We start from the raw sequence: 27,714 nt of genomic DNA, 5'->3' as shown, positions 1-27,714 counted from the left end.
CCAGAGAACCAATCAGGAAGCTGTGCATCACAGGATAGAGTGCTCGGGGCTGGAGCTGCATGGTGCACGAAAAACTTAGTTGAAGGATGCCCACAAGCCTTGCCAACTGCAAAACACGTGGTGCACGAGGGTACTGTCTTGCATGGGAAGGCAAGCTCTTACCTCCACCAAAGTTGGACAGTAGGACGTCAGGACCGTCGGGAAAACTTCAGTCCACCACCCGTGATGCTGGATTCATGCACTTCTTCAGGAGAGGGGACCCACGCCACGAGTCGTTGCTGCAGAGGGGTGCCTGCTGAAGCAGGGGAGTGACTCCTTCACTCCAAGGGAGATTCCTTCGTTCTTCTGGTGCAAGCCGAAGACAGGCGGTCCTCAGAGGATGCACGACTGGGAAACAGTTGCAGTTGCTGGAAGGAGCTGAAGATACAATGTTGCAGAAGTCGTCTTTGCTTCTTTGTTGCAGTTTGTAGAGTTCCTGGAGGGTCCAGATGCAGCTTCTTCAGTAACAAGGTGAAGTAAAGGATGCAGAGGATTCCTGCTGGAGTCTTGCAAACCGAATCTGAAGAACCACCCCTAGAGAGAGATGCTAAATAGCCCTGAAAGGAGGATTGGTCAACTACACAGGTAAGCACTTATAAGGGGAGAGCTCTGATGTCACCTGCTGGCACTGACCACTCAGATGCTCCAGAGTTCCCTGCCAACTTGGAATCCAAGATGGCAAAACCCAGGGACCCTCTTGAGGAACTCTGAGCACCACCCCTGGGGTGGTGATGGACAGGGGAGTGGCCACTCTCCTTTCTTATGTCCAGTTTCGCACCAGAGCAGGGGATGGGGTTCCCTGAACTGGTGTAGACTGGATTATGCAAGGAGGGCACCAAATGTACCCTTCAAAGGATTTCCAGTGGCTTGGAGAGGCTACCCACCCGGGTGCAGAGAATGGCAGCTGTGAGACTTCTTAGTGAGAGATGGAGTACACGGTCATTTAATTAAGTCAAGCGGGGTAGAATGAGTTGTGATATAAACAGCCTTATGAGTAAATGTGGGAAGAAGGAAAAGAATACGAGAATGGATCTGGAAGGGAAGACTAGCAAAGGACGTGCTGATTAGGAAGGAAGGGGAGAACAGATGAAAAATAAGGAAGTACCCAATTCAAGTAAACATTACTCATATGAACTAGACGAGGGAAATCACCAACAAGAAAATGCTGAGGGAAATTTACGGACAGCCACTTGTGTCATGCACTCAATGCTACCCGTTAAGCACCAAAAATAAGCACCACCTCCTTGCACCCCTGCAAGCTACTTTATCAAGTACTTTTGGCATCCTTGTAAGCTCATGGTTTCCCCTCTGATCCCCTCAATACCAAGTACATACTGTGGCCTGTGAGCCTGATATCAAGAAGTGACTGCAAAAGCTCAGGATCACACACCCAGTTTTTCACTCCAATATTAGGTTTCCACTGAAAGTTCCAATAACAAGTGACCTTCACTTCCCAGTATTTATTTGATGAATTATTCTGTTGAACGCCAATATATCACCATAGGGATACATCACAGCTCTGAGCCCACAGAAGCTACTGCCTCCTTCAAGAGTATCCACACCAGGGTGCTAGGGAAAGGGGAGAGAGGTCAAGCACATCTTCCTGTGACATCTTCCCCATTTGCTTCCATAAGGGTCCAGAAGGGCTTAGTACAAAAATCTCCACCCCTATTTCTGCCTCATCATCTCTGTGAAACCTCTTCTCTTTGTCTACTTCTCTGCTTTATGCACACAAGGATCATGCATGTCATTGTCTGTTCAAACTGCAGTTTCTCTTACATGCACATGTGAACCATGCATATCACTGTTAGTGACTAATGACAGTGTATCCTGTAGTTCATTAGACTGTTTGCCTCTGTGATGTGCACACATTCACTTGGGACACTTACAATAAATTATTTGTATACCGCCTTCTGGGCAATTTTTAATTGTCAAACATTTTCTCTCCTAACATGCAATCTGTTGCTCCTCCTAAGTTACCCCAATAACAGAAAATGTCTACACTGAAGTAGATGGCAAGACACAGTTGCAATAGATATAAGAAGGCTATCAAAAAAGGAGGAGTCCTGTAGAGTATTGCAAGAATATGTTAATACATTGCTTAGGGTCTGAAATGCGACCAGTGACCAGCAGGGAGTATTGGCAAATTTGGTGCAGCTTTCAGCTGGGAAGATTCAAACCATTAGCCAGTTAAGCTTTGGAACTATATATGTTTTACACTAGATCCCAAAAAGAGGTAGAGAACTTTGAAGAGGTTTTAACAGCTTTAAGGGTATTTTCTATGTCCTACAATTTTAGAACAATGTGCGATGAATTAAGTATCAAATCATTGTTAATGTTAGCAGTATGAAAATACAGGAACAGCTTTGGGTTTAAGGAGTGGCAGTCTCGATGACACTATTACCACTGTGCTTTTTAATAAAATCACTAAAGAAAGTATATCATGGGCCACAATGAAAGATGTACAGTGGTATGAATTTCTCTGTGCTAAATTGTGGTCACAAGTGTCACTCCTTCCAGTACCAAGAAAGGAGGTCTAATTGGACTGTTCGATGGAAGAAAGGCAGCATCTAACTTGTGTCCATGATGGATCGGTAAGAAAACTGATTTAGATGAGATGCGAGATAAAAGGTAGTTGGTAGTCTGGAAGCTTGCTGAGAAATAAATAAATGTCAAGGCCAGGAATAATTGTGAAAAATAAAGTTCAGCTGCTTGTACTTTCTCCTGGGGTAGTGGGTCAGAATACGCAAACATGGCAGATTTAGATAAGAGTGGTTCCAGATAAGTTTTCTTGGAGTCCGACTTGCACTGGCCAGTACCTGGGGTATTGGCACCACTCAGCCACTGGAGGGCGCAATGCCACCAATGTTGGCACACTTGTAGGTCTCATCTGGGTTGTCATCGGTGTGTTGCCAGGCCCAGCTGCGACTTCCAGTTGTGGAACTATCGGCCGGTCAGTGAAGTGACCCTCACTGGCTTGTTGGTTCTTGCTGCTTTCTTGAGTGGTGCCTCCACTCAGGAGGGAGATCTCAGGCTATTTTCAGAGCCTGGAGGTTCTTGGGGTCTGTTGAGGTCAGTCCAGTGGTCAGCTGTTCTGCAGCGGCGATTATTAGTACACAGGTGCAGCAGGCAGGGTTTGGCGCATTTCTTGTTCAGCAGGTCCTCAATCCTCGGGCTGTGGTTCTTCGTGGGCTGTCTTCTCATTGTCCTTTTTGAATATTTTTTCTTGATCTACTGAATTTAGTGGGCGTTTTAGGGGGAACCTGGTTGTGTCCAATGGGACACTTACCTTTGGGAGGCTACACCAACCATAGTGACCACTTCCTGTGGGAAGGGTCACTTCCCTGGATCTAATTGGCTACTTTTCTCCATTCCAAGATGGAGGAAACTGAATTCGAGTGTCCACCTTGCAGGCAACACCTAGGGGTGGTGCATGCCAGGTGAGGCCACTCCTCCTACCCTTTGTTTGGTCGCCTGCCTTTGCTCCCACCAAAAGTGGGATCCGGACCTCAAACATAGCTTATTAGAATTAAAAGAGATAGTAGCAGACCACGTTGAGTGACTTTGCTGCTTTGATTACAAGAACTTTGTGTCCCGGGACCATGGAAAGAGAGATAATGCGGATAGAATGCTTGCGCGGCTAGCATCACTGACTAAGAGAGGGTCGATCATTATGGAAGTACAGACAGACCCGGGGGACAGACTTAACAAACAGGAGGATACTAATGCCCATTTCCTACAATATTATGAAAGACTACATAAAAGAGCCCTCCACCATGATGTGGAGGCCACCCATGTGTACTTGGACCAGGTACCACTCACTACACTCACACAGGAGGTGGCTGGGCAATTAGGTAGGGGATATCACACTGCAGGAAATTAGAAGTGCCATTAAGGAATTAGCTAGGGGAAAGATGCAGAGAACAGATGGCTTCCCAATTGAGTTCTATGCCACTTATTCTGACCTATTAGCCCGCAGTTGGTCACCTTATGTAAAGCTGCAAAGTAAATGCGACTTTTGCCAGCTACAAGGGAGGCACTGGTTGTGCCCTTGTTAAAACCTGGTAAAGCGTCGACTGAACGTGGTGCATATTGGCCATTATCCATGCTGAATTTGTATTATAAGATCCTTAGCAAAATCCTGGCAATGAGGCTCCTCCCTCACATGGTGCACCTAGTACACCCAGACCAGGCAGGATTTATCCCTGGATGGAATACAGCTGTTAACATCCGTCGGCGCCTGGCTGTCATGAAGGACCCCTCCTATGACAAGACTGAGGCGGGGGCATTGGCAGTCGATATTGAAAAAGCATTTGACAGTCCTGAATGGTGTTTTCTTTATGATGTGATGGCAAGGATGGGATTGGGTGTGAATTACATAGCATGGGTAAAATTAGTATACACTGCCCCTGTGGCTAGGGTCCGCATCGGCCGAACAGTTTGACAGTTATGCAGTTGACCGGGCACCAGACAGGGTTGCTCCCTTTCTCTGTTGTTGTTGGTGCTAGCTATGGAACCATTGGCGGCCTTGGGTCGCGAGGGAGTTGGGGCCCGCGGGGATACAAGCATGTGGTGCATGACACTGGATAGCCTTGTATGTGGACGGCTTGATTATTTTCCTTGGAAATATGCAGAGGGATCTGCCGGACCCCCAACTCCTGTTGTCCAAGTTCGGTGCCCTATCAGGACTTGGTGTAAACTAGCATAAGTTCTGCTTTTTCCCCCCTGCCATCCACCGGTGTATCCCCCATTGACCTGGGTGCACTACTGTGGGAACAACGATGCCTCTCTCTTTTGGGTGTTAAAATATATCATGATAGGCACGACATCTTGGACGGTAACATGGGGCACGCTATACAATACATCCAAGCAAATATGGCCTTCTGGCGGACATTACCTCTGTTGCTGGCCGGTAGGATGGCTCTCGTCAAAATCATAGTTTTACTGAGGCTGCTGTATTACTTTACAGTGTTACTGGTGTGGATACCCAGGTCAACCTTCACGGAGTTAGACACCCTGGTGACGTCATTCTTATGGGCAACTAACCGAAAGTGTGTGGCTTTGGCTAAACTACAGAGACAGTCAACAGATGGTGGACTAGCAGTTCCTGACTTTGAATCTTATTATCTCGATGCACAACTCCAGTGGTTCACACAGTGGCTGGCAACTAGACATGCCTTTGGAGCATTAGTGAAGTCCTTTACCTTTCCACTAACAAGACTGATAGAAGTCTGGTTGAGAATCTGACAACCTGGGGAGTGGGGGGGGAGGGACACCTGAACTGAGGGTAGTCATTCAATGCTGGACACGCTATCTGCATAAAACTAAGACAAAGGTTCCTTACTCTCCGACTTCCCTTCATTGTTCTTGCAAGCCTTGTCACATATGGGTAACTGGGAAGGATTAATTACCTGGAACACAACAGGAGTGTTAACAGTTGGTAGCCATTTTAGAGATGGCACTCTAATCCCCTTCAACGATCTTAGAGCTCAATTCAACCTACCAAGAGGGCATTTTCTATTGCACTGATTGGTTACTGCAGTCATTCGCCATCATTGGGGAGCAGGCCTAGCTGACCCTAAATCATAGGCCACCAGCAACTATCGATCAGTTTCATCAGGCATGTTCAAAGCAGTCACAAACCTATATAATAGAATATAGGCAGATACGACCCTCCCCTTGGAATCGCTGAAGCCTAAATGGGAAGAGGATCTGGGGACCCACAAACCAGACCAATCTTGGCAAATTATATTGGAAAGAACCCCTAAGGCTGAGAGAAATGCTAGATTCAAGCTGATAACCTTCTTCATATTCCATAGAGCATACTTGACACCGGGGCAGATCAACCGACATTTCAATACAACGGGGGCAGGGTGCCCAAGATGTGGAACAATTGAGGTGGAATTCAAACACATGTTTTAGGGATTGTCCACAACTAGGGACACATTGGGAGGAGGTGACACATATTGTGGCAGATTTATAGATAAGGAAGGCCCCTCGTACACTAGGCCACTGATTATTGGGATGGTTTACACATACACCTAAGACGAAGGTGACCAGCAGATTCCAGGATCTGGTCTACACCCTAGCCAAGAGGGAAATTACCATGAACTGGACATTTCCAAATAGCCCAAAAGTAACTAGGTGGTGCAGAGAACTAGAGAAACGGGCAGCCTGTGAAGGGCTCTCTCTACCCCGTGAGGCTAAGAGAGGGTTGAGGCCATTAGACACGGCAGGGGCAAAGAAGACCTTAGTGGATAGTATGAAGGAAATGACTCATACAACCCAGACCCTTCACTGAACTGATCACAGTATTTGCCACCTGGGCAACGGGGATTGTTCAACCGCACTCTTTTAACATTTAAGACCTGCTGCCTCCTCCACGATATTACTAATCTAGCATGAACAGAGCAATTAAATTTACCATTTACAAGAATATTAGCCATAGAAGGCCCAACGATGCACCATACTCCAAGCGTTTTAGAGCTGACTCATTAGGGAGGAGGGGGATGAGAGAGGAGGGGAGATTGCTGGATAATAAATAGCTAATAAGATATTATCATTTGGTGGCAACATTGAAAATGTGCAGACTAACAGATGTTTATTGAAATGATCCTGTAGTGATGAATACGAGTCATACCTGCTAATAACAATTCTGTTTTTAAAAAAAGTAAACAATGGAGACTGTTACAGCACTGATACCCAATCTTTTGACTTCTGTGGATCCCCACTATAACATTACTGGAACCCTGAGACACCCAGTGAATCATTATTAGAATTCAGGGAACTCCACTGAGTCATTACTGTAAACAGGGGACTGAGGCCTAAACATTGTTGATGTTTTGAACCAAAAAACAATACACACAAAATACAGACACAAGCATTCCATCAAACATACATAAACAACATATTGTATTTAATTTGCAAACAAATAAAATAAAAACCTGCACTGCTCCCACAAATCAATCTGAGAATATTAATTTCATTTTTAGTCTCTAATTCTAAATTCCTTGACATTTACATGACATTTTCAAATTTTCAATTGTAGATTTAGTCACTTTATTTATATACACTTTATTAATCTGTTAATATGAGTTCATTTTCTAAGCAGTCACGGACCCCCTAAGGAGGCTTCACGGACCCCCAGGAGTCCACGGACCACAGGTTGGGAACCACTATGTTACAGTATTGATGCTGATCAATGTGAGACAAGTTCTGCTGGAAGGTTCTATTGTAAGTTGTGTCAAATTAATGGGAAGGAACATATCGCCTTTCGCAAGACGCCATCTCTGTGTGCTAGTATTTGTGCTGAGCCTCATTTGTTTTCTTTTGCAGCTTTGTGCTTTATTTAATTGTTGCATATTTTTCGCTTGAAATATATTTACTATTTCTGCTCCTAATTAATGGTATTTCCATTGTTGAGGTCGCTTCCTCTTCCCTGACTATTTTCCTTTTCCTTCGTCTTTCCTCTGCCCCACCGTTTCCCTTTTGTTGGATAAGGGTGGAAAATAGATTATATTACCCTCTGGTGTTTGTGCTAGCATTCAATGTTTAATAAGTAATAGGAGAATTTCACCTAGCCACACGCCAACATTGTTTGAATATTGTTACAGTTAAAAAGTGGTGCATTGTGCTGAATCTTTATTCTTACCTGCATCTCCAGCTCTGTGTTTAATTCAACTCTCTAATGAGGTTCTAGTGAATTTCCCCAGCTTGCACCTCATCATTTGTGTGGGCACCCCATAGAACCTCTTCTCAGGTATTTTCTGCATGGACCCTTTATACAGGTGTGCATGAATTCCCTTACCTGGCTCTCAAACATCACTACTGCCCAAAGCAGCAAAATTGGTGAGGCCCATGTTTAGCAAAGAACCACTCTGGTCGTGTTCATAAATCAGTATCTTTAAATTCTCTAAACAATAGTGGTGGTTACTTAGGCATAGCTGTCAGATAACTGAAAATTAGTGGTTTAGTGTCTAATAGGCTTATTGGCTGCACATTAGACACAAGATGCCAATCATGAGAAGGTATAGCCCACTTGTACAATTACAATCAGTTGATTTAAGTTCAATTTGTGCAACATTCATCATAGCCGAATAGCTATAAGGTATATATTATCATTCCTACTTTGGTTACATGTTTCCTCAGCCTCCAGTCTTGCTAAAGTCTCAGTTTTCATACCTCTTGTTCCCATTATTTGAGATACTGATAGTGCATTGTTGCAGGTGGGTCAACCCTAGAAATTCTCTAGATCATTTGGATTCAAGGTGCCCATTTCCCTTTGTTCACTTTTAGGTTTTCTAGGTGTCAATATTCTAGCATTTGATTAGGTGAGGACAGGCTGGGTGTTACAGCATGTGGCATTTTCATGGACCATGTCACTGACTCAAAAACAAAGTGGCTACCCTCACAACTGAAATGCAACACACATATTCATTTGGTGTTAACATTGTGGCTAAGGACTGAGATCTGGTCTATAAGCAAGGCTGGAATCAAAGTGATACTTCATCACTCTTCCTCCAATATGTACTGCCAGGCTACATTGGACACTACAGTGATGTCTAGCTCACTTGGTACTAGGGCCTGATGCAACTTTGATTGTTAATCTTGGCGGTAGGAAGTAGCTGGTGGATCCCGTTTCCTACGGATGGATGGGGAGTTGTTGGAACTCTTAAGGAGCCTCACACATGTAAATAAGATGTATTTGCAGCAAGAGTGTTGGCTGTGGTCCTGCAGCAACCTACCATGGGTAGGATGTGTCTGGATTACTTTTGTCAACTGTAGAAATCTACGGACTTAAAGTCCTTGGTGACATAAAACTAAAGAATATTAGAACCAAAACGGTGTGCTGTGCAAGGAAGAAGAGACAACCAGGGGTCACTTAAGTAGCAGAATACTGCAGTACTCCCTGAACCATATATAACCGTGACTTAACAGGGACTCTTCATGCCTCCCTTTCAACATGCATCGTGCACGGCACATCTAATGCCTTTGCTACAGTTGTACTAAGTTGCCATTGTCACTGCCTTTTAGCTACTCTGACCATTAGAATATGGTCCGCCTAGTGTCTGGAAAGCTGATCTGTGGTAGAAATTAGCAGGGACTGAGAGCACAAAAAGGAAGAAGCCACACAGGTAACGTGGAGCATGCCAACACAACTATTGTGTCAGGTACCCCTGGCCCCAAGGTGCTAGTAATAAGATGCACTGCAAGTTAGTAGATGTAGCAGATTGAAGCATAGTGTTTCATCTGTACTCATCCCTTTACCCTTGATATATTCACAGTACCCCAAGCCTCTTAGGCCAAACATGTTATATTTATACTGTTGTTCAAAGTCAGGAATTTGCTACATGGTAATTCATCAATATCTGCAGATTAATTTTTACGGAATTCAAAAACCACCTTTGTCACTAAAGAAAAGCAACGGTTCCAAAAGTGTGGAATCTTTCCATGTTCACTCTCATATTATACCCTCAGACACCTGAACTTTAGTTTAGTAAAAGGATTCACAACAAGTCTGGTGAAAACTAGATACCTGTTTATCTGGAACATTTTACTTGTCTTGGTGTTGATAATGTTGTGCCTAGGATCAAATATATAAATATCTGAGAGATACTACTGATCCTCCTGCAGAATGACACATCATGGACTGCACCAAAAACAGTTAGGTACAAAAATATTAATCTAAATAGATGCTAAACATACATTTGTCCTTATTGGCGTCTCAGCTCCACCACTATCCCGTTTCCCCTCCCTTTACCAGCTTCTTCCCGAGACCAAACCTTCTGTGAGGCAGAATCCTCTGCTTCTAAATAACCCTCCAGCCCCACACCAAGCTTCACACACTCACTTCTGAAGAAGAGACTCAATTGCAGACACCATCCACAGGTACCCAGGCAGGTCCAGGTGGTACATCATGAGCAGCTGAGAATAAATATTTGTGGTGGCATTAAACGGCTGATACGTGGTGCAGAGTCGTGAAAAGTCACCCAGTCTTATGACGCTTCGCAGACAGCAGCAGAGCACGATGAGAGGGAAGTGTGCAGAGGGTTTCTGCTGAAGATGCACATCCTCGAGCTATAGAAAGAAGGTGCATTGTTGTGAGAATCACGATGGGAAAAAGAGGTATTGCTGTGATGCATGAGGCGACGAAAGGAATCACTAGTGAAACGCAATGTAAGAAAAGGAAGGGCAGCTGAGATTATAACCCAGATCGAGAGACCAAGGATTAGATTAATACGACATTAAAAAAAAAAAAGAAGGCACTGGAGAGTTACTGAATGACAAAAGTAGGCTAAGATGAGACACTGAAAAAGAAAGGCAGAGTGTGGGCAGATTCCAGCTGAGGAAATAAGACACTGTAGAGACACCAAGTGAGAAAAGGAGGCGGGGCTGTGAGACATCAGGCAAAGAAGGCAGTCACTGCTGAAACACAGCGAGAGAAAAAGAGGCACAGTTGAGACATTAACCAAGAAAGGAAAATAGAATCGACCAGAAAAAAAAAAATCACTGCTGAGAAACAATCACAAAACGGAGGCAAGCTAAGGATAAAGGTATTGCTAACACTGGAGGCACCTTTGAGACTACCGTAGAAAAGGAAGCATTGGTAAGCCAATGCTGAAAAAAATGAAATATTTATTACAAGGAATTATGTATTTGTTGATATAAGTGTTCTTTTCAATAGAGGACACTGCAAATCAAGCCTCTTAGAAGCACTTTGCAGCCTGGCGCTGTTAGGTATTCCCCACATAACAGGTTTTCTTTAAGTTTTGTATATTCCCTAACTCGTGAAAATTCCCATTAACATTGGCAATGTTAAAGATAGGAACGCTCACCTTTCAAACTGCCAATCGGACTTGACGAGCAAATTCTAAAGTCATTGATGACAACCGCCCCCCCCCCCCCCAAAAAAAATGGGATTTATAGACAACCACGGAATCCAAAAAGTTTAAACAGAAATTAGAGTGAAGACAGCACCTACACTACTGTCAAGCTAAGGTGGAAAAAATAAGAACCATCTAAGACACCACAAAATGTTCATAGAAAAGGTTAAATGTGCTACTTCAACAATGAAAGTGAAACATCGCCAACTCACCGCACAGAATATGGGGTAGTATAATAGTTTGTTACAATGAGGCAGTACATTTAATAGGAGGTTTAATCAAATAGATCAGAACTATTTGGTAACATTTACTACTACCAATAAAACATGCTCTATAGAAGACATAAACCCATCCACCAAGCATCTAAACAACTTGTTTTAGAAATGTATTAATCCTGTCGAACAAGAGCAATACAAACTCTATGAACTGATAAATTGTTATTCCCCTCATAAAAAGTAAATACATGTGGACTATATCTCACTAACTACTGACCAATATCCAAGGGCAGTATCTTTATAAGCAAAACAAGAGATATAGCTATAGAGTAAATGCAGCCATATATCATTGAGAACAACCTCTTGAACTTTTCTGCAGATCATTTTGTATCCAAGAGCTGAAAGAAGCAGTGTGTGCAACTATACTGGATGATCTAGCTGGTGGACTGAAAGGAAAGAAATTAGAACCCTGGTGGTACTTGACCTGTCAGTGGCCTTCAACGCCATTAACTACAACAACCTGATCCCTTGCTGTCAACATACAGGAATTTGTGGTACAGTATAGTAATGGGAGCCATCATTTCGGTCAGCGAAGCGCTAAAATGTGTATAAATAAATACTGCTGGACAGTAACAGTTTAGGAAGGATAACAGCATAGAAATAGCAACTTGTAGATGGAGAGGAGAAAGGAGGGTAGGAATAGGTATAGCTAGAGGGAGAGAGGGCAGAAAATGCTAACGAGCCAAGGGAAGTTACTTATTCATGTTCTTACCTCCACTACTGCCCCAGGTCGCAGAGCCCGTCCATTCTTGAGGATGGGCTGATGTGCCACACAAAGACAAATACTGTCATCGAGTTCATACAGACCGGCGGGACTGTTCAGCACTTTGGTGATGGTGCCCTGCAACATCAGGACAGAGAAGACCAGTCACATTGTAGATTCTGTGTTTATGTTCACTCTAATCCTCAGCACCAATGCCAAGGTCCACTATTGTTGTTCACAGGTGAGAAACAAGAAGGAAAGGCCTCCTGTCAATTGTGGGCAAATCCGTCTTATTTCCCAAAATATCTATGGCCATGCATTTAAGTGTTAGCGCTCCAATCTCAGTACGAGAATCAGCACACTCTGCAATCAGAAACAAAGTTGGTCAGCGCAATGTAGGAACATGGATGAATGTGCCAACTCTCCCAGCCTGCTCGATGCACATGCAGTAAGATAGCCATTATACATGTTACAGTGCAGTGTCTAACAAATATGCCTACTCTACAATTTAGTGAACAACCATGTCAACTTCCCTTCTCTCCCACTGTATTGTTTCAGTTCTCATACCCACTACTCAACTTCTGATACCCATTGTCCTACCCACAGTATTGCTATAGACCAAACTTTCAGCTCCCTCTGCTAAGCATATTATGACTGCACAGGTGCCAGTTCTCCCACCCCCACAAGCTTAGACAAAAGTGTCAGCTCTGCCACCGACTTCATGCTCATGGACAGAGCCACCTCCGCTCTCACCCAATGTGTGCATCTTGTACTGAATGGAGCCTCATCAGCAAGAAAAAGACACCAACATCCCACCCTTTTTTCTTAAGAATATTGCTGCTGCCCCTAAAGCTTACCTTAAAAGTTAGCATCTTGGATGTTTTGATTGAAGAAGCAGGCTCATCTGCAAGGAGCTCCAGGCTTGAACAGTCCTGCATGCTTGATTGATGTGAAGAAGCTTCAATAGATTGTAGTGAATGGGCTTCATAAGCAGGCCTGGCCGCAGGACCAAGCAATATATTTAGTTCACGCACCCTGACGCGGTTCTCATCATATGACTGGAGTTGAGATGCAGAGCTGACAGTGAACACCCTACGCCTCGACGGCTTTGATCTTAAGGCCTGCAGATTTGTAAGGACATAATGTTTTCCAATGCGCAAAACATGGAGCCAGCATAACTTCTCTGGGCTCTGCAAGAATGGAAGAGAAAGATGACAAAAACATCAATGTCAGCTTTTTGTGAAAGCTGTAATATTACAAGATCAGAAATAGCTGACCCTAAAGTTCTCTCCAGCAAGGACTGTTGCACTGCCTGCTCTGCTCTGAGGAAAACGGGCTGCATTACAAAAAATAATTCTTTATTTAAAAGCAGTCACAGACATGGTGGTCTGCTGTCTCCAGCAGGCCACCATCCCTGTGAGTGCCGCCACTCGCAAGGGGGTCGCAAATTGCGACCCACCTCATTAATATTAATGAGGTGGGCCTCTGTGACCCCCTTGCGAGTCGCAGGTGGTGTCAGGAACACCAACCTACATTCTGGATTGTGACTTGCAAATTGCGAGTCTGTCTGACTCGCACTTCGCGAGTCGCAATCCAGATTTTTACTACATCTGGCCCTAGATGCTGAAAAAGCATTTGACAAAGTCAACTGGACCTTTATTTTTAAGGTGCTGGAGGCCACAGGGTTGGAATTCTGCATGCTAACTTGGATAGCGGCTAGTTACCACTCTCCTTGTGCTCAAATTCTGTTTAATGGGGAAAGTTTGAGGGGGGTTCCCCTACATAGGGGAACTAGGTAGGGATGTCGGTTGTCGCTGCTATGGTTTGTACCTGCCGTCGATCCTTTAGCGGCAACTATTCAGAGAAGGGGTGTACATAGAAGGAACACGCTTTGGTGGGGAGCGACATACTATACAACTCTTTGCGGATATCCTCCTCACAGTGACAAACCCCCAACGATCGATCCCAGTGGTAATGGAGGTTCTGAATGCATATGCCAAGGTATCTGGGATCCACCTGAACTTGGAAAAATTCTAAATCCTGAGTGCGGGTTGAGGTTAAAGACATGTGCTGAGTTTACCACAATCCTCCCAATTCGCTGGCCAGCAGGCAAGAACCTCAAATATTTGGGAGTTTTCTTTACCCCACACTTCTACCAGTGCCTTTTCAACACTATCAGAACTGACTTGTCCTGCTGGAAATCTTTGTATATCTCCACGTTGGGAAAGTTGGCCGCCATTAAACATAATGTTCTTCCCCGCCTGCTTTACCTCTTTCAGGCACTCCCAGTCAATGTTCCAGAGAGCAAATTAAAACATATGCAGAAGTCTACTGACATATTTGGGAGGATTAACACTTTTAGATATTTGAAAATTGTATCAAGCACACCAGATTAGAGTATTTTTGAGTGGTCCCATTATGAAACGTAATGCAACTGGGTGCATATGGTGGCAACAGTGATGGGAAAGGACCCATCAGCTGTTCCATGGCTCCCGAAGGACGCAAGACAGGTGGTTCACTATGTATCTGAGATACTAAAACCCTCTTTTTATATCTGGGATATGTTCACCAGAACCCCCAAATTGATTGCGTTCCTCTCCCTTTTCACACCTCTGTATGACAAAAAAGACTTCACCCGGGGAAGGAAGAGGGAGGAGTTTCTGCCTTGACCCTTGGTCAGAGGGGGACTGTAAAATGTTGCATGACCTATTCCAAGGGGGCAAAATCAAGAAATGTTTTCAGTGCGAAAGAGACTTTTCACTGGCAGAGATCGAGCGGATGTGATATTTTCAGTTGCGTTACTCTCTCCAAAAATAAAATAGTAGCTAACAGTACATGGACAGCCTGGAAGCAAGTGTTCACATACTATCCGGGCCTCAAGGACCTTATTTTCAAGATTTATACCCTCTTACTGGAGGAAAAAGAGACCCCTGAGTGGTCATATAAGAAATGCGGATCCTGATACTTCAAGTGCCCAATCCAGCCACAACAATGGCACAAACTCTGGGCAGACATGCCATCCTTGTGTAAGAGAGTACAGCATGGGGAATCTCTGTATAAAGTAACAATGTTGTGACAGATCACAACACTTAAAGTGCATGTATGGCAGGATGATGGTTTATGCTGGAGAAGATCCTGCCAAGATGGGGATGTGATGCATGTGTGGTGGGTGTGTCTCAGGTTGACTCTTTTTTGGAAAGAGGTCCTCAGCCATATTAGGGGAGTGATAGGTTATTGTTTGCATCCAGATCAGGGGGCCATAATCCTGGCCCCTCGCTCCACGAGATATGACTGTATGACAAAAGGTGATGGGAGATTAATCTTTAATATAACCCTTGCAGCTAAACAGCTTATAGCTCAGAAATGGAAACCACGATGACGCCTACAATATACAAATGGGCGAGTAAATTATGGGCAGCGATGGTGAAACTAACTTGGGCGCTTTGCGATATGGCACATTGATCTGATACTCAATGGTAGCCCCTGGATGATTATCTGAGAGTAGATGGACCAGGTCTAGGATGCCCAGGGTCGTTATGCTCCCTCAGGCTAATAGAGGGGCGTTTTAGTATATAGGAGGTAAGATGATAATAGAATACTGATTCAGTGATGAAGCACGCGATAGTGCATTTACACCTTGAGATTAATATCTGGGGAGAAGTGTGGGGGAGAATGCGTAAACCTTTTGAGTGACAAAGGATGGGGTGGAAGGAGGGGGTCAAGATGAAATGCCTTGGTATGTAGGTCTATATGCTCAAAGCTTCTGACTATACTTCCTGTTATGTGTACCGGACCTTGTTTTGACGGTAATGAACCAAGATGTTCCAATAACATACTGAACAAAAAAAAGTAAACGGGTAACCAGCCATCTACCTGTTGGGCACATACTTCTATGATACCAAGCACACAATGTTATTGGGTTTGAGGGTATTTTCAAAGTGCATGATTGTAGTACAGGCATAGCTGCTGAAAAGGGATCACCACATATCCTTACCTAGATGGTTGGATCATAAAGGTTTATACATTCATGTCCCTGAAAGAGACTTACTTGATCATAAATGTACTACGGGTTATTTAAACTGGGAACATTTTACTGTCATCACTAGGGTGTCTTATCTAGGAGCAATATTTAACACAGTTCTGAAAAGAGAGCTGACTCAAAGTTCAATACTGACAATAAGGACAGTGATGTCTTTACTGGGTGCTATGGTTTAGATTATTTCTCTATTACACAAGTCTTCACATGAAATTCCTAAAAATGTATTACATAACTAATAACCAATATCTATTCATACATCTCCTCAACTTCTTTATTCATATTGCACAAATAGGGAACACAACTGGCTCTAATCCCGAGTGGCGTCAGGTGTAATTCTAAGTGATGATATCTTCAGATTAGACAGTGGTAGCATATGGATCTTTGTAACAGTAGGAAGCTCATTTGCACTACATTAATTCTCAAGAATTCTAGTCAGACATGGGTCCTCAGAGCGGTCAATCTCTCCCTACAGTCTTTTCATTCTATGTTGACAGTCACCTTTTTATCAAGACAAGACAACAACTATTTACAGCATCAAGATTGAGACACTTATCGAGAGAAGTCAATTATTTCACATTGGCACACTGTGATCAACGATGCCTCTAAAAGCTGTACAAAACAAGTACACCATGATACAGGTCTTATTATGAAAGTTGCAGCATCTTTCATGAACACCAAATTAAGTTATGTGTTCCCTATCGCTACTCAGATCTTAAGGCCTCAAGTTATAAACCAAAAAGCAATGATGGCGTAAGTAAACAGAACATGTAAAAAAAAAAGATCAAAAGTGGCAGATAAGAATGTCACGTAGTGAGTAGCAGAATATATACATATATAACAACTGGAGAACAGAGCAGTTCTCATACCTGCACCAGAATTGGGAGGGAGACATCAGAAGAGAAGTCTTTCAGGAACAGGAAGAACAATGCATGATCGCCAATCTTCAGGATGGAGCTGACTCTGCACAGCTCTCCCACTAGTGAAAACAACGTCTTCCCACTCAAAGACCTGCAAGAGGACAGTCACGTTACTTTACTGCCCAGCTGCCGATTATGGACACAAAGCACTGTCCCACTCTGAGCTCCAGCACACACCTAAGTCTCCTCACCAGGTACAGACTGCAACAGTGTGCCGTATTACATTTACCACAGCAAATGTGTTGTTCCCACTGCAGGTGCGAACCACCGCATTGGTGAACGGCAGACCAGCTGTTTAAAGCCACTTGTCTGCATTTCACTTTGCAAGTAGAAGTTTCTGCCGGAGTCTGAAAAGGAGGATGGAGCTCCCCCTGCGGTGGGTGATTGCACACACACGCAGAGGGGTTAGGGTGCTCTCTTGGACCCACTTCCCCCTGCCAAGGGGCACCATCGGGGGTGTGGGGAGCACTGACTTTAATATGGAGTGGACAAAAAGGCAAAGGGTCCCCAAATTTGCATGGAGCCACTCCCTCGTATAAATGAAGAAACGCCACACTGAGCTCGCGCCAGTACACATCCGTATTAAAGAAGCGGCCACGCATGCAGCTGCAGCCACTTCCGTAATACCAACTTGTCTTGGGGCAAAAAGGCGGGTGAAAACGCCCATTGTGTTCCTGAGACATTTTCTCTAATATGGTCCCTAGAAAGCAGAAGGCTCTTTGTTAGTAATTCATTTATTTGATTTTGGATATTTTTTAATTTGGAGAACATTTAAAAAAACAAAACGGGATTTCAGAAGCCTACGACATTAAAGATTGCAATACAAGTCTTAGGCACTTTGGCACATTTCTTTGCTATTTCTAACTTTAAAAACACCCAAAAAGCACCGAAAAGCTGTTCTGTTCTTATGAGGCTGCTGCATTCTCACCTGTCAAGGAGAAGCTGGGTGGCTGATTGCACAGATAGGGCAGTGATGGTCTCGAGGTCCTCAAGCACTTTACATTCCAGCTGCAGTGTCACAGGCATCGTTGGTGGCATCACATGTACAGGAGGGGCATAGATTTCCAGGTAGCCTCCTGGATCTGCATGAGTGTACGCAGATGGAATGTAAGCCCAGTTTGTGAACAGGAACAAATGCCCCAGCCATTCAAAAGAAAACTCCAGCATCTAGAGAGGGAGATGACATGATTCAAATACTGCAGAACTCCAAACCCAAAGATAAGCACACCAACTGAAGAAAGAGATCTCTCTAGAATCCAGTGTGCCACAGAGGGCTCAAGAAAATAGGCACACATTCTTTGTAAACAAGATCATTTTGGCCTACTTCACCACAAGTAAACAGCTCTAAGTCTATACGCATACCTACTTCATAAACAATAACCAGAGTCCACAAGTGCACCAAAACCTCTAACAAAAATCTCTGAATCCATGCGTACGCGCACGGCAAGAGCTAATGGTTTAGTGTATTGGCCTTCAAGAACAGTTGCATGCTGTTTTAAAGGGGTTATAATACTGACCAATAGTTTGCATTGTGAATGTGTAGTCTGCCAAATAAACAGTATTGTGGACACCCATCCAAAAACATTGAAGTATTAGAACAGTACATCATTAGCACAGAATTCCATATACAAAGAAATGCCCCATAGATATAGGCCCATGTGTGAAATTGCATCTTAAACAACCAGGGTCCATGAACAGGATGCAGTTTTTAAACTGCACTATAACACAGCATGGTAAACACCAGTAGAGGACAGGGCATATTATATCACATCCATCTAGAGGACAAATCTTAGTAGCTAAATCTCATTAAAGGACAGAGCCACAGTATGTAAAACAGGGCAGAGAATTGGGAATATTATGTGAACGTCATTAGAGGATGAGGCACAGTACATCACCTCTATCATAAAACTGGGCACAGTACATAATGTCCAGCAGATAAGAGAAAGAGTATAAAACCTCTCATAAGGGAGGGCCTGGTATGTCACTTTCACCAGATGACAGAGAATTATTTATAAACTCCAGTAGAATGGATGCAATAGAGCATCACCAGACAGGAGCAATATAGCCATAACTGAAAGTATATAAGGAAAAAAACACTCCTATATGGTACGGTATGGTGGCAACTAAAAACTTCTGGAACTGTCTAGTTGTGGGTATGGTAACCACCTCCTCATTAAATCACCTCAAATTCATTACAGTTCGACTGGGGGTGAATTATGATTCCAGGGATAACTGTTGCTGTATAATTTCAGAGATATTTAATTGTAATCATTACATCATATACCATACATTTCAGTAGTGATTTTTTTTTTAGAGTTTGGGCAACGTTACAGAACGAAGGGCTGAATTATCATTTGGAGGCAGAAGTAAACTCCATCATGGCAACAGAGTTACTCTGTCGTCCAGATGGAATCCCCACCAGCAAAATTATGACTATCCATCAGCTTAGCAGGCATTTCAGGCATTGACAGAAGCACCACCAGGATGGTTCTGGTCAATCCATTGTAAATTTGTAGTATGGCTCTGTCAACATGATGAAGTCATATGGCCAACATACAAAGATTTTTTTTATTTCCAAACAGAAAATCCCAAAACATTTCAGTGCTCCTTACGATCAGATTTTTCTTGGCAGTGATGGACACTGAACAACAGGCATATGTCCTCAAATCCAAATTAGGTGGGTGGAAATCTAGCCAATTCTCCAACAGCCCTTACCCGTTGGCCGTCTGAGAAGTTTGAATGCAGCTGAGATGCAGTAGTCTCTGCATCATCAAACTATGGTCCACTCACACTTAAATTCAGCTGGTGGACCACAGTTTTAGCAAGGAAGAAAATCTGTTGCCGTTGCAATGGATTTCTCTCTGTACCAAGATTTAAATCAGGCCCTAAATTACCTATAGTGCCCTGTAAGTGTATTAATATAGTAACTCCTAAATTTTGTAATTTTTCCCAAGTTCACAAACTTTGGAAAGTGAATCAGACATGTTTGGGTCTAGCTTGACAGTGCAGCTTTCTGCACGACCGATTGTTGCCAGTTATCCAAATTACACATACAGTGTGTTTTGGCTCCACCCTGAGAAGTATTTCTCTCTCGTCTCATGCAATTAACTGTTTGATGTATCATTTTGATTTCTATGGAGTGCTTGCATTGTGATTTCAGGCAGGACTATTTAACTAAAAAAGCCAATGAATTATCATATATTATATTGTTTACCTCATTAATTTCCAACACCCCCGCACTGGGCCGCTGGCTTCTTTTCCAATGCATGGCACACTTAACTTTTTTAAATTATAGTTACAAAAGCTGCCCTCTGTCTTGAAGCAGTAAAATAACAAAAATTAAGTAAAAATCACAAGGCAGCAATATTGTCATTATTTTTCTTGAAGAAAAAAGATGGCTACTGCGCATGTGAATGCACACGCAGAGGCTATCTCAGAATGAGTTTTGTATCTCTTTAAGAAAATTCATTAGAAGATGGTTGCCTGGCCACGCACAGCCACCACTTAGGGTAAAAAGCATTGGCAAAGCCAACAGATTTCATAGGTGAGAAATACTGGCTTTACCAATGCTTGTTGATATTCCAGCCCAGAAATCTATGCAAATTATAGATATGAATACGGAAAAGCTACTGAACAAAATTATTCCAAGCTTATAAACATCACAGAGAAGAAAATGTCATCTGTTTACATATTACAATTGGTGTCATTCAGTTAAGTCATTTTTGCACTATTCTTAAGCAAAAGATTAACATAGCATTTTCTTATACACCCCTTCATTATGGTTCCACTATATTATATTTTGACCATTTTTGCAAAAATAAAATCACGTTTTTTGTGCAATCTCATGCTGTTTTTTCAAACAGTGCAAGGTTATTAGCATAAACAAAGTTTTTTCAATGGAAATTATTTACCAATTACAATTACACTCACATATAATTTAGGTTCATAATCGTAGTTTTAGTTTTAAAGTTAGGGACTTTATTAACACAATTATCCCTGTAAGTAAAAGTATCCTTTGACTTAAGGTCCACAGTTAGATTTTAATAAGAGAATGTTTTACTCTCCGCCATGCCTCCAGCTCTTAACCGACTTTGACAAAAATACACAAGTCACGGATTTCAGAAAACGCCTGCATCAGTTAAAAATATAAAAAAATACCTGATGAAGTTCTTGACTAATTCAGAGGTTTTCTGAAATCAGTGGCTACATATGTTTGTTTCACGAACCAGAAAGTGGTGACAATGTCAAGGTCAGTATAGCACCCCGTTCTACACAATACACTATGATGCTCCGTGCGCACTAGGAGGTAGACACTACACAGATTCTAAGACTCTGCTCCATGATACTCCCAGACAGGTGGTAGACTTCACCATCGCTGTATGGAGAGACCTCATCACTCGGGATGCACTGAGATGTCACTTGCATGAGCAGAATGCACAACAGTCCACCTTTGAAACTCATACTTGCATCCCTGTTATTAGCTGTTGAAAAGAACACTGCAGGAGAGAGATGCTGAAGTACTTGAAGGACATTATGCACAACTCTGTTCTAGAAATAGTTTTATCTTCAAATATGCTAATACTTAATTAGTTGTCCCTTTGTTGGCTGCATCTGTGCCTTGGCATGGTAACCAGGGACATTGCTGAAGACCTAAATCAGAAGAGGACCATCAATGGAAGTGGTGATGTTACTGACACCTGAGCATTCAACTCACTAGGTCAAAGTTTCACCCTCCCCAATCATCACCACAAAGTTGTTGCTTCTTGTACCTCACACGCCATCACTCCAGTCTTGTCTCGGACATAGAGGTTTCCATCAAAGGCAGACTTGGAGCCAGACTGAACTTGCCCTTCATTTGTTAAATAACCCATAAGAATTAGGTGAGCCCGGGGCAGCTCCTTTTGCCCCGTTACTGCTTGCCTCCCCTCGTGGGCCCATTTTTCAAAACGGCTGGTGCTCCAGTTCAAGTGGCTGCAGACAGGCGTGCTCTGCTGGGAGCGGAGGTCCGCCAGCGTCAGGAAACTGAAAATTAAAAAGTAACAGAACAAGTTAAGGATGAACAGTTTTTCAGGACAAACAGTTTTCACCAAATGCCCATCAAGGGATTGCATGGACACATACACTTGGCTCATGTTTGGTGAGCTAATGTAACTGGTATAGTGCCCTACTTGGGTATCTTACTTAGGCAATATTTCACCACGACTTGGGTCTTTGGAAGATTTCACTTGGCCTTATCTGAGCAAATACTAGTGTTATTTGCCCTTTGTACCGAATACACAATCATCTATACTTACAATATGGAGAATATATTGTGAGTATAATAAATGAGTTAGTGCCACAATTTGCGGTGATCCAGATTTATGCGCTTTTAAAAAAAAATAAGGCCATCTGAGCATGAGGGGGGCTTTGTGACGTACAAAGAATTTCATATGAAATGCCCACAGTCTGTAAATTCACAACACAGCAAAGGGTTGGATTTCAGACAAGGGATTTCAATCATTACACTTATCTAACTTTCCCACATAGTGTCCCATTGCTAGAAAGGTGTGATGGATTACTGGTGTGGTACCTGTAGCTGAGAGGCAAGTTGGCCCGCTCCGGGTCCTTGCTGCCAGTGCTGGAGTGAAGGACATTCTTTATGCTTTGGATTACTGCCCCATGTAGATTTTCGCAGCTTTGCTCAGAATGTGACGACTCACTTTCCAAAAACAAAGCACATTCAGTATAACAACGAGAGGTCAACAGCCAGTTCTCTTCCTGTAAGAAATATAAAGAAAGCAAAAGTTAGCTCGTCAATTAGGGCTCACAAAAACTCAAAGCCTGCTTGCCCCTGTGTCCAACTTCCCATGAGCTCATTCTATCACCGAACGTGTGAAAGCAAACTGTTTAATATTTTAATGTGTACAACACGAAAAGGAACTTTAGCTAACTTAGGACAACTTACCTTCTGTCGTCTGTCTTGGATGTGACATTGCTGTACATCACATGATTGTTTCTACTATTTATTCTCTGCTATAATAAAGGACTTTCAGGCTTTGCTATAATAGGAAGGAGACTTTCCTATCCAGGTTGGAAGAAATGTACCTTTCCAAGGATAAGGTAACTGTCCCCAATTGAATAACACACTATGTAACATTTCATGTTCTGTGTGTAGAAGATGTTAAACTTCCAAACCAATGTAGTGGAATGATGAGAAAGTCACTGACTATATTCTGCATTAAATGTTTCTCTCTGCTTGCCTCTCACTGATTAAACACCTGTGAACCATGTACTAATGGAGTGAATGTATGAAATCCTTTGTTCAAAGTCATATAAAAGAATGAGACTTCTCTATGTAAGGAGGAGACCCGTTCCCCATTCTGTGAAGGGGAATCTATGGCGGATTTGCCATTGTTAGACCTCTACTGAGTTCTTTGACTTCTCATTCCTTATTGAACCTATACGCTTTAATATTACTAATTGATTGCCCTGCTTAGGATTTGTTGTAACCATTATAGTTTGAGTAAGTCTTTAAACTTTATAGCTTGTCAGTCGTTCTTTGAGCAGAACACTTTCCTTTTTTTGTATTATGCCTAGTGCTCACAAAAGCAAAAGAGAGACATGTTCAGCAGGGTGAACCAAATTCCGATAGTGACTTAGGGCCAGATGTAGGAAGGCATTAGCGCCTCGCAAACGGCGAAAAACGCCGTTTGCGAGGCGCTAATGCCCTCACGCGATGCAGAAACACATATTGCGAGTCGGTACCAACTCGCAAAATGTGTTTCAGACTCGCAAATAGGAAGGGGTGTTCCCTTCCTATTTGCAAGTCGCACCACGATGTAGAGTTGATTTGTGACCGCGAAAGCGGTCGCAAATCAACTCGCAGTTACCATCCACTTGAAGTGGATGAAGGTGTGAATGCTCACAATAATATTTTTTCAGAGCAGGCAGTGGTCCTATGGACCACTGCCTACTCTGAAAAAAACCTAAACTAAAAGGTTTCAGTATTTTTTCTATTTGCAGCTCGTTTTCCTTTAAGGAAAACGGGCTGCAAAGAGAAAAAAAAAAAACTGCTTTATTGAAAAGCAGTCATGGACATGGTGGTCTGCTGTCTCCAGCAGGCCACCATCCCCGTGAGTGCCTAGACTCGCTATGGGGTCGCAAACTGCGACCCACCTCATAAATATTTATGAGGTGGGTCTTTGCGACCCCATAGCGAGTCGCAGAAGGTGTCTGAGACACCTTTCGACATTTCCTTTTGCGAGGTGCAAATTGCGAGTCGCTGGGACTCGCAATTTGCACCTCGCAAAAGGAAGCCTACCTACATCTGGCCCTATATACCTCCAGGTCAAAATTGCCAGCATGCTTGGCAATTGAATCAGAAGCGGTTTGGTGTGCTGACACATGTGAACATGTCTTCCTTCAAGCTCAACAGCTACAACTCTTCTCTGTGAATAAAGCTAACCAGCAGAAGTTAATGGGCCATTAACAAAGTTATTGCCTGGTCTGTCAGCAGCATCAGACCCTTCAAGACTGATTGGTTTTCAGTAAAAACATTGTGGATAAAAAAAAGAAAACTGAAAAAAGTTGTGAAAAAATAGAATGAAAAAAAGGCTATAAAAATATGTTCTGCGCTACAAGGCAAAGGTAAGTGTAGTGGGAGAAATGGGGCATCCTAATGTTAGAGAGAGGCAGCCCAGCAGAGCGGCAAACATTCAACAGCACAGCAGTCCTTCTTCCTTACAGAGTATCCTCAGGTCCAGAACTGTACTGAAGTGGTGGTGTCTGAGGTCCAGTATTTATACGTTGATGCCTTGGTTCTAGAAGGTGGAAGAAGCTTCTGGACATTGGTTTTGAAGGCAAGGAATCCCCTTCCTCCCCTGCCCTGACTCCAAGCAGGTTGGAGTGACAATATGGGGTTATTAAGCCCATTGTGTGTGAACACAACACAGCCTATTCAGATGTAAGTGAGGCTGTGTCCAGCTCCCCATCCCATCCTACACAGGATGACCCATTAAGTAACACCTAAGCTCCCATTGTGTGTGGCTGTGTAGGAGGAATACACAAAGCACAACTGCGGACTACACCCAGTCATGTGACCAAAGACAGCCTGCAGACACCACATGGCTAAGGCAAGAAAATGCCAACTTTCTAAAAACTTCATCTTAAGAATTACAATTTAAAATCCAATTTTACCATAAATTGGGATTTTAAATTGTGATTCCAGAGACATCAAACATGAATGAATCATATTTTCCCATTTGAAAGCTACACTTGCAAGACGTAATAAGGCAAATCCAATGTTATCCTATGGGAAAGATAGGCCTTACAGTAGTGGAAAACAAAAATGTAAAGGTTTTTCACTGCCAAGACATGTAAAACTAAAAAGTACATGTCTTGCTTTTTGAGTACATTGCACCCTACCCTGTGGGCTGTCTGAGGCCTACCCTAAGGGTGACTTATATATATTAAAAAGGAAGGTTTGAGCCTGGCAAAAGGTTTATCTTGCCAGGTCGATACAGCAGTCAAAATTAAAACTGTACATACAGGCTCTGCATTGGCATGCTGGGGACATGTTTAATGCACTACGTGAGTGGGTGGCACAGTCACTGCTGCAGGCCTGCTAGTGTATTTTAATTTACAGGCCCTGGGCACATGAAGAGCACTTTAATAGGGACTTCTAAGTAAATTAAATATGCCAAATGGGGGATAAGTTAATATTACCATGTTTTAAGGAGTGCACACAAAGCACTATAGCACTGGTTAGCAGTAGTTACGTGCTCAGAGTCCTAAGGCTAACAAAAATAGATCCAGCAAAATGAGGAGGCAGGGCAAATAAGTCCAGGGGAAGACCGCCCTAAGGCTGACAGGTCTAACTGGCATTTAGTGTGAGGTGGGACTGGAAGCAGGAGATTAATAAGGGGGTGTTAGAGTTCAGGGATTGGGAGCGTTAAGGAGTAGTTGGTGCACTTAAGGATCAGGGAAGGGCAGCACTAAGGGGAAGTAATTTTTTATGGTTCAGGAAGGGTAGCATTATAGGGTGGTTTAGGGTTTTCTGGGTTCAGGAGTGGGTAGTATAAAAGGTTAGCAAAGGATTTTAAGGGATGGGTAGTGTTAAGGAGCAGTAGAGATTTTTAGGGTTCAGGGAAGGACGGCAATAAGGGGACATCATGGGTTTTTAGGTTCCAGAACAGTAGCGTTACGGGACAGTACGTTTTTTTAGGGTTCAGAGAAGTGTAGCATCAAGGGGTAGTTCCATATTTTGGGCAGTGTAAAAGGATGGCAAGGGGGTTTTAGCGTTCCAGGAAGGGTAGTGTTTTGAGGTAGTAAGGGTTTTAGGGTTTAGGGAAGGTAGCTGCAAGGGGAAGGAAGGATGTTTATGTTTAGGGAAGTGCAGTGGTGAGGGACAGTAAGGGGATTTTAAGGTTCAGTGAAGGGAGCGTTAAGTAATAGTAAGGGTTTGGTAGGGTTCAGGGACTGGTAGCATTAGTAAGAAGGTAGGGCTTCTAGGGTTCAGGATAGCATTAAACAACAGTTCTGGTTTTTAAAGATTCAGGGGTGAAAAGCTTTTAGGGGTATTAAGACGATATTGGGGTATAGTTACCTAAATTAAAGAATGCATGTAAAAAACAACTTTTAAAATTCAAACTTTTTGGAACTGTCATAGGTAATTATGGAGGACACAAAATTATTACCTTTGCATATTGAACTCGACTTTGAGGGATTCAACATTTTCAAGTGGTTACTGCAACTTATTCCTCTACCAGATCCTGCTCCCTTATAAGAGATATTCTAATTCCATAGTCACTTACTGGCAGTTAAAGCTCAGATGCTAATGACAGCATATATGTGATTCCCATGGGGGAATAATTAATGAAAATGATGACTTACAGCATTTGTGCAGGGACAATTAGCTACATTGTTAATTATTGGACAAAAGTGTATCAAATTAAATTACTTGTTTTAAGTAGTCCAAATTACCAGGTACATTATTAACCACATCCCTAGGGACACCCATATTTTTATCTCATCCTTTGCCAGAACATGTAACTGAAAAAGTTGACAGCGTACTACTTTGGTCAAGTTGTATTTGAACATAGGAATAGAGGTCACCACAACACCAATACCGTTCAAAGCGTTCCATATTTCATATGGCACATTGGTAAGAGCAGCATCCTTGGACCTTTCTGACACTCTCTGAATCTGTGTAGTGCGCACAAACAGCTAAATGCACTCAGAAAATGGTTATTATCACCAGCTTCGAAAAGACCCTTTGGACCTCACTATGACATTCCTTGTAATAAAGAATGCTGGCCGCACTGGAAATATGGGATCTATGGCAATACTGTGGATACAATACATTCCACATGGAGATTTCCAGTGGATAATGAACAAATTAGGAATTACCAGGGGAATCAGATGCAGTACTCCACATTCCACTGGAAGTCCTCATTTTTCTGGAGACCCATTCATAACCTAAATATTTCTGATCCCTTGGACTTATCAAAGCCCCCAGTATCAGTAACTCTCCTGGGCGATAGGGAGAAAGTTGGGAGAACCAGGCTGGTTTGCAACTGGCTCAGAACGGTGCCCTTGTGTCTTGCCTTTTCATATTTATACTGGAGGAAGTTGACAAGCAAGGGGACATTTTCACAACCTTTCTTTACACTCTTTATATCAATAAACTGGAGGCTGAATTAAGGGCAGTAGGTGTTGCCTCTGCTACTTTAAGCCAATGATGCAGTTTTCAGTTCCAAAACTTTGACTGGCCTTCAGAGCCTACTCACTAAAACACTGTGGGCCTCATTCTGAGGCCGGCGGGCAGCGGTCGCCGCCCGCCTGGCGGGAACTGCCATATGGCCGCTCCGTGGTCGAAAGA

General features: G+C 43.0%; 1 protein-coding gene across 1 annotated transcript in view; it reads right to left on the bottom strand.

Moving 5' to 3' along the window:
- CTC1 (CST telomere replication complex component 1) overlaps positions 1–27,714 on the bottom strand; it is a 158,280-nt gene that overhangs the window by 109,529 nt on the left and 21,037 nt on the right. The window contains exons 2-8 of the mRNA XM_069216790.1: positions 22,426–22,613; positions 21,626–21,878; positions 17,785–18,023; positions 16,806–16,947; positions 12,758–13,090; positions 11,910–12,038; positions 9,890–10,116 (exon numbers count right to left, since the gene is read on the bottom strand). Of these exons, the coding sequence (XP_069072891.1) occupies positions 9,890–10,116; positions 11,910–12,038; positions 12,758–13,090; positions 16,806–16,947; positions 17,785–18,023; positions 21,626–21,878; positions 22,426–22,613 (1,511 nt within the window). The remainder of the gene's footprint in view (positions 1–9,889; positions 10,117–11,909; positions 12,039–12,757; positions 13,091–16,805; positions 16,948–17,784; positions 18,024–21,625; positions 21,879–22,425; positions 22,614–27,714) is intronic.

Source organism: Pleurodeles waltl, chromosome 12 (genome assembly GCF_031143425.1).
Source record: "Pleurodeles waltl isolate 20211129_DDA chromosome 12, aPleWal1.hap1.20221129, whole genome shotgun sequence".
Lineage (NCBI taxonomy): Eukaryota > Metazoa > Chordata > Amphibia > Caudata > Salamandridae > Pleurodeles > Pleurodeles waltl.
This window is presented reverse-complemented; position numbering and strand designations above follow the sequence as displayed.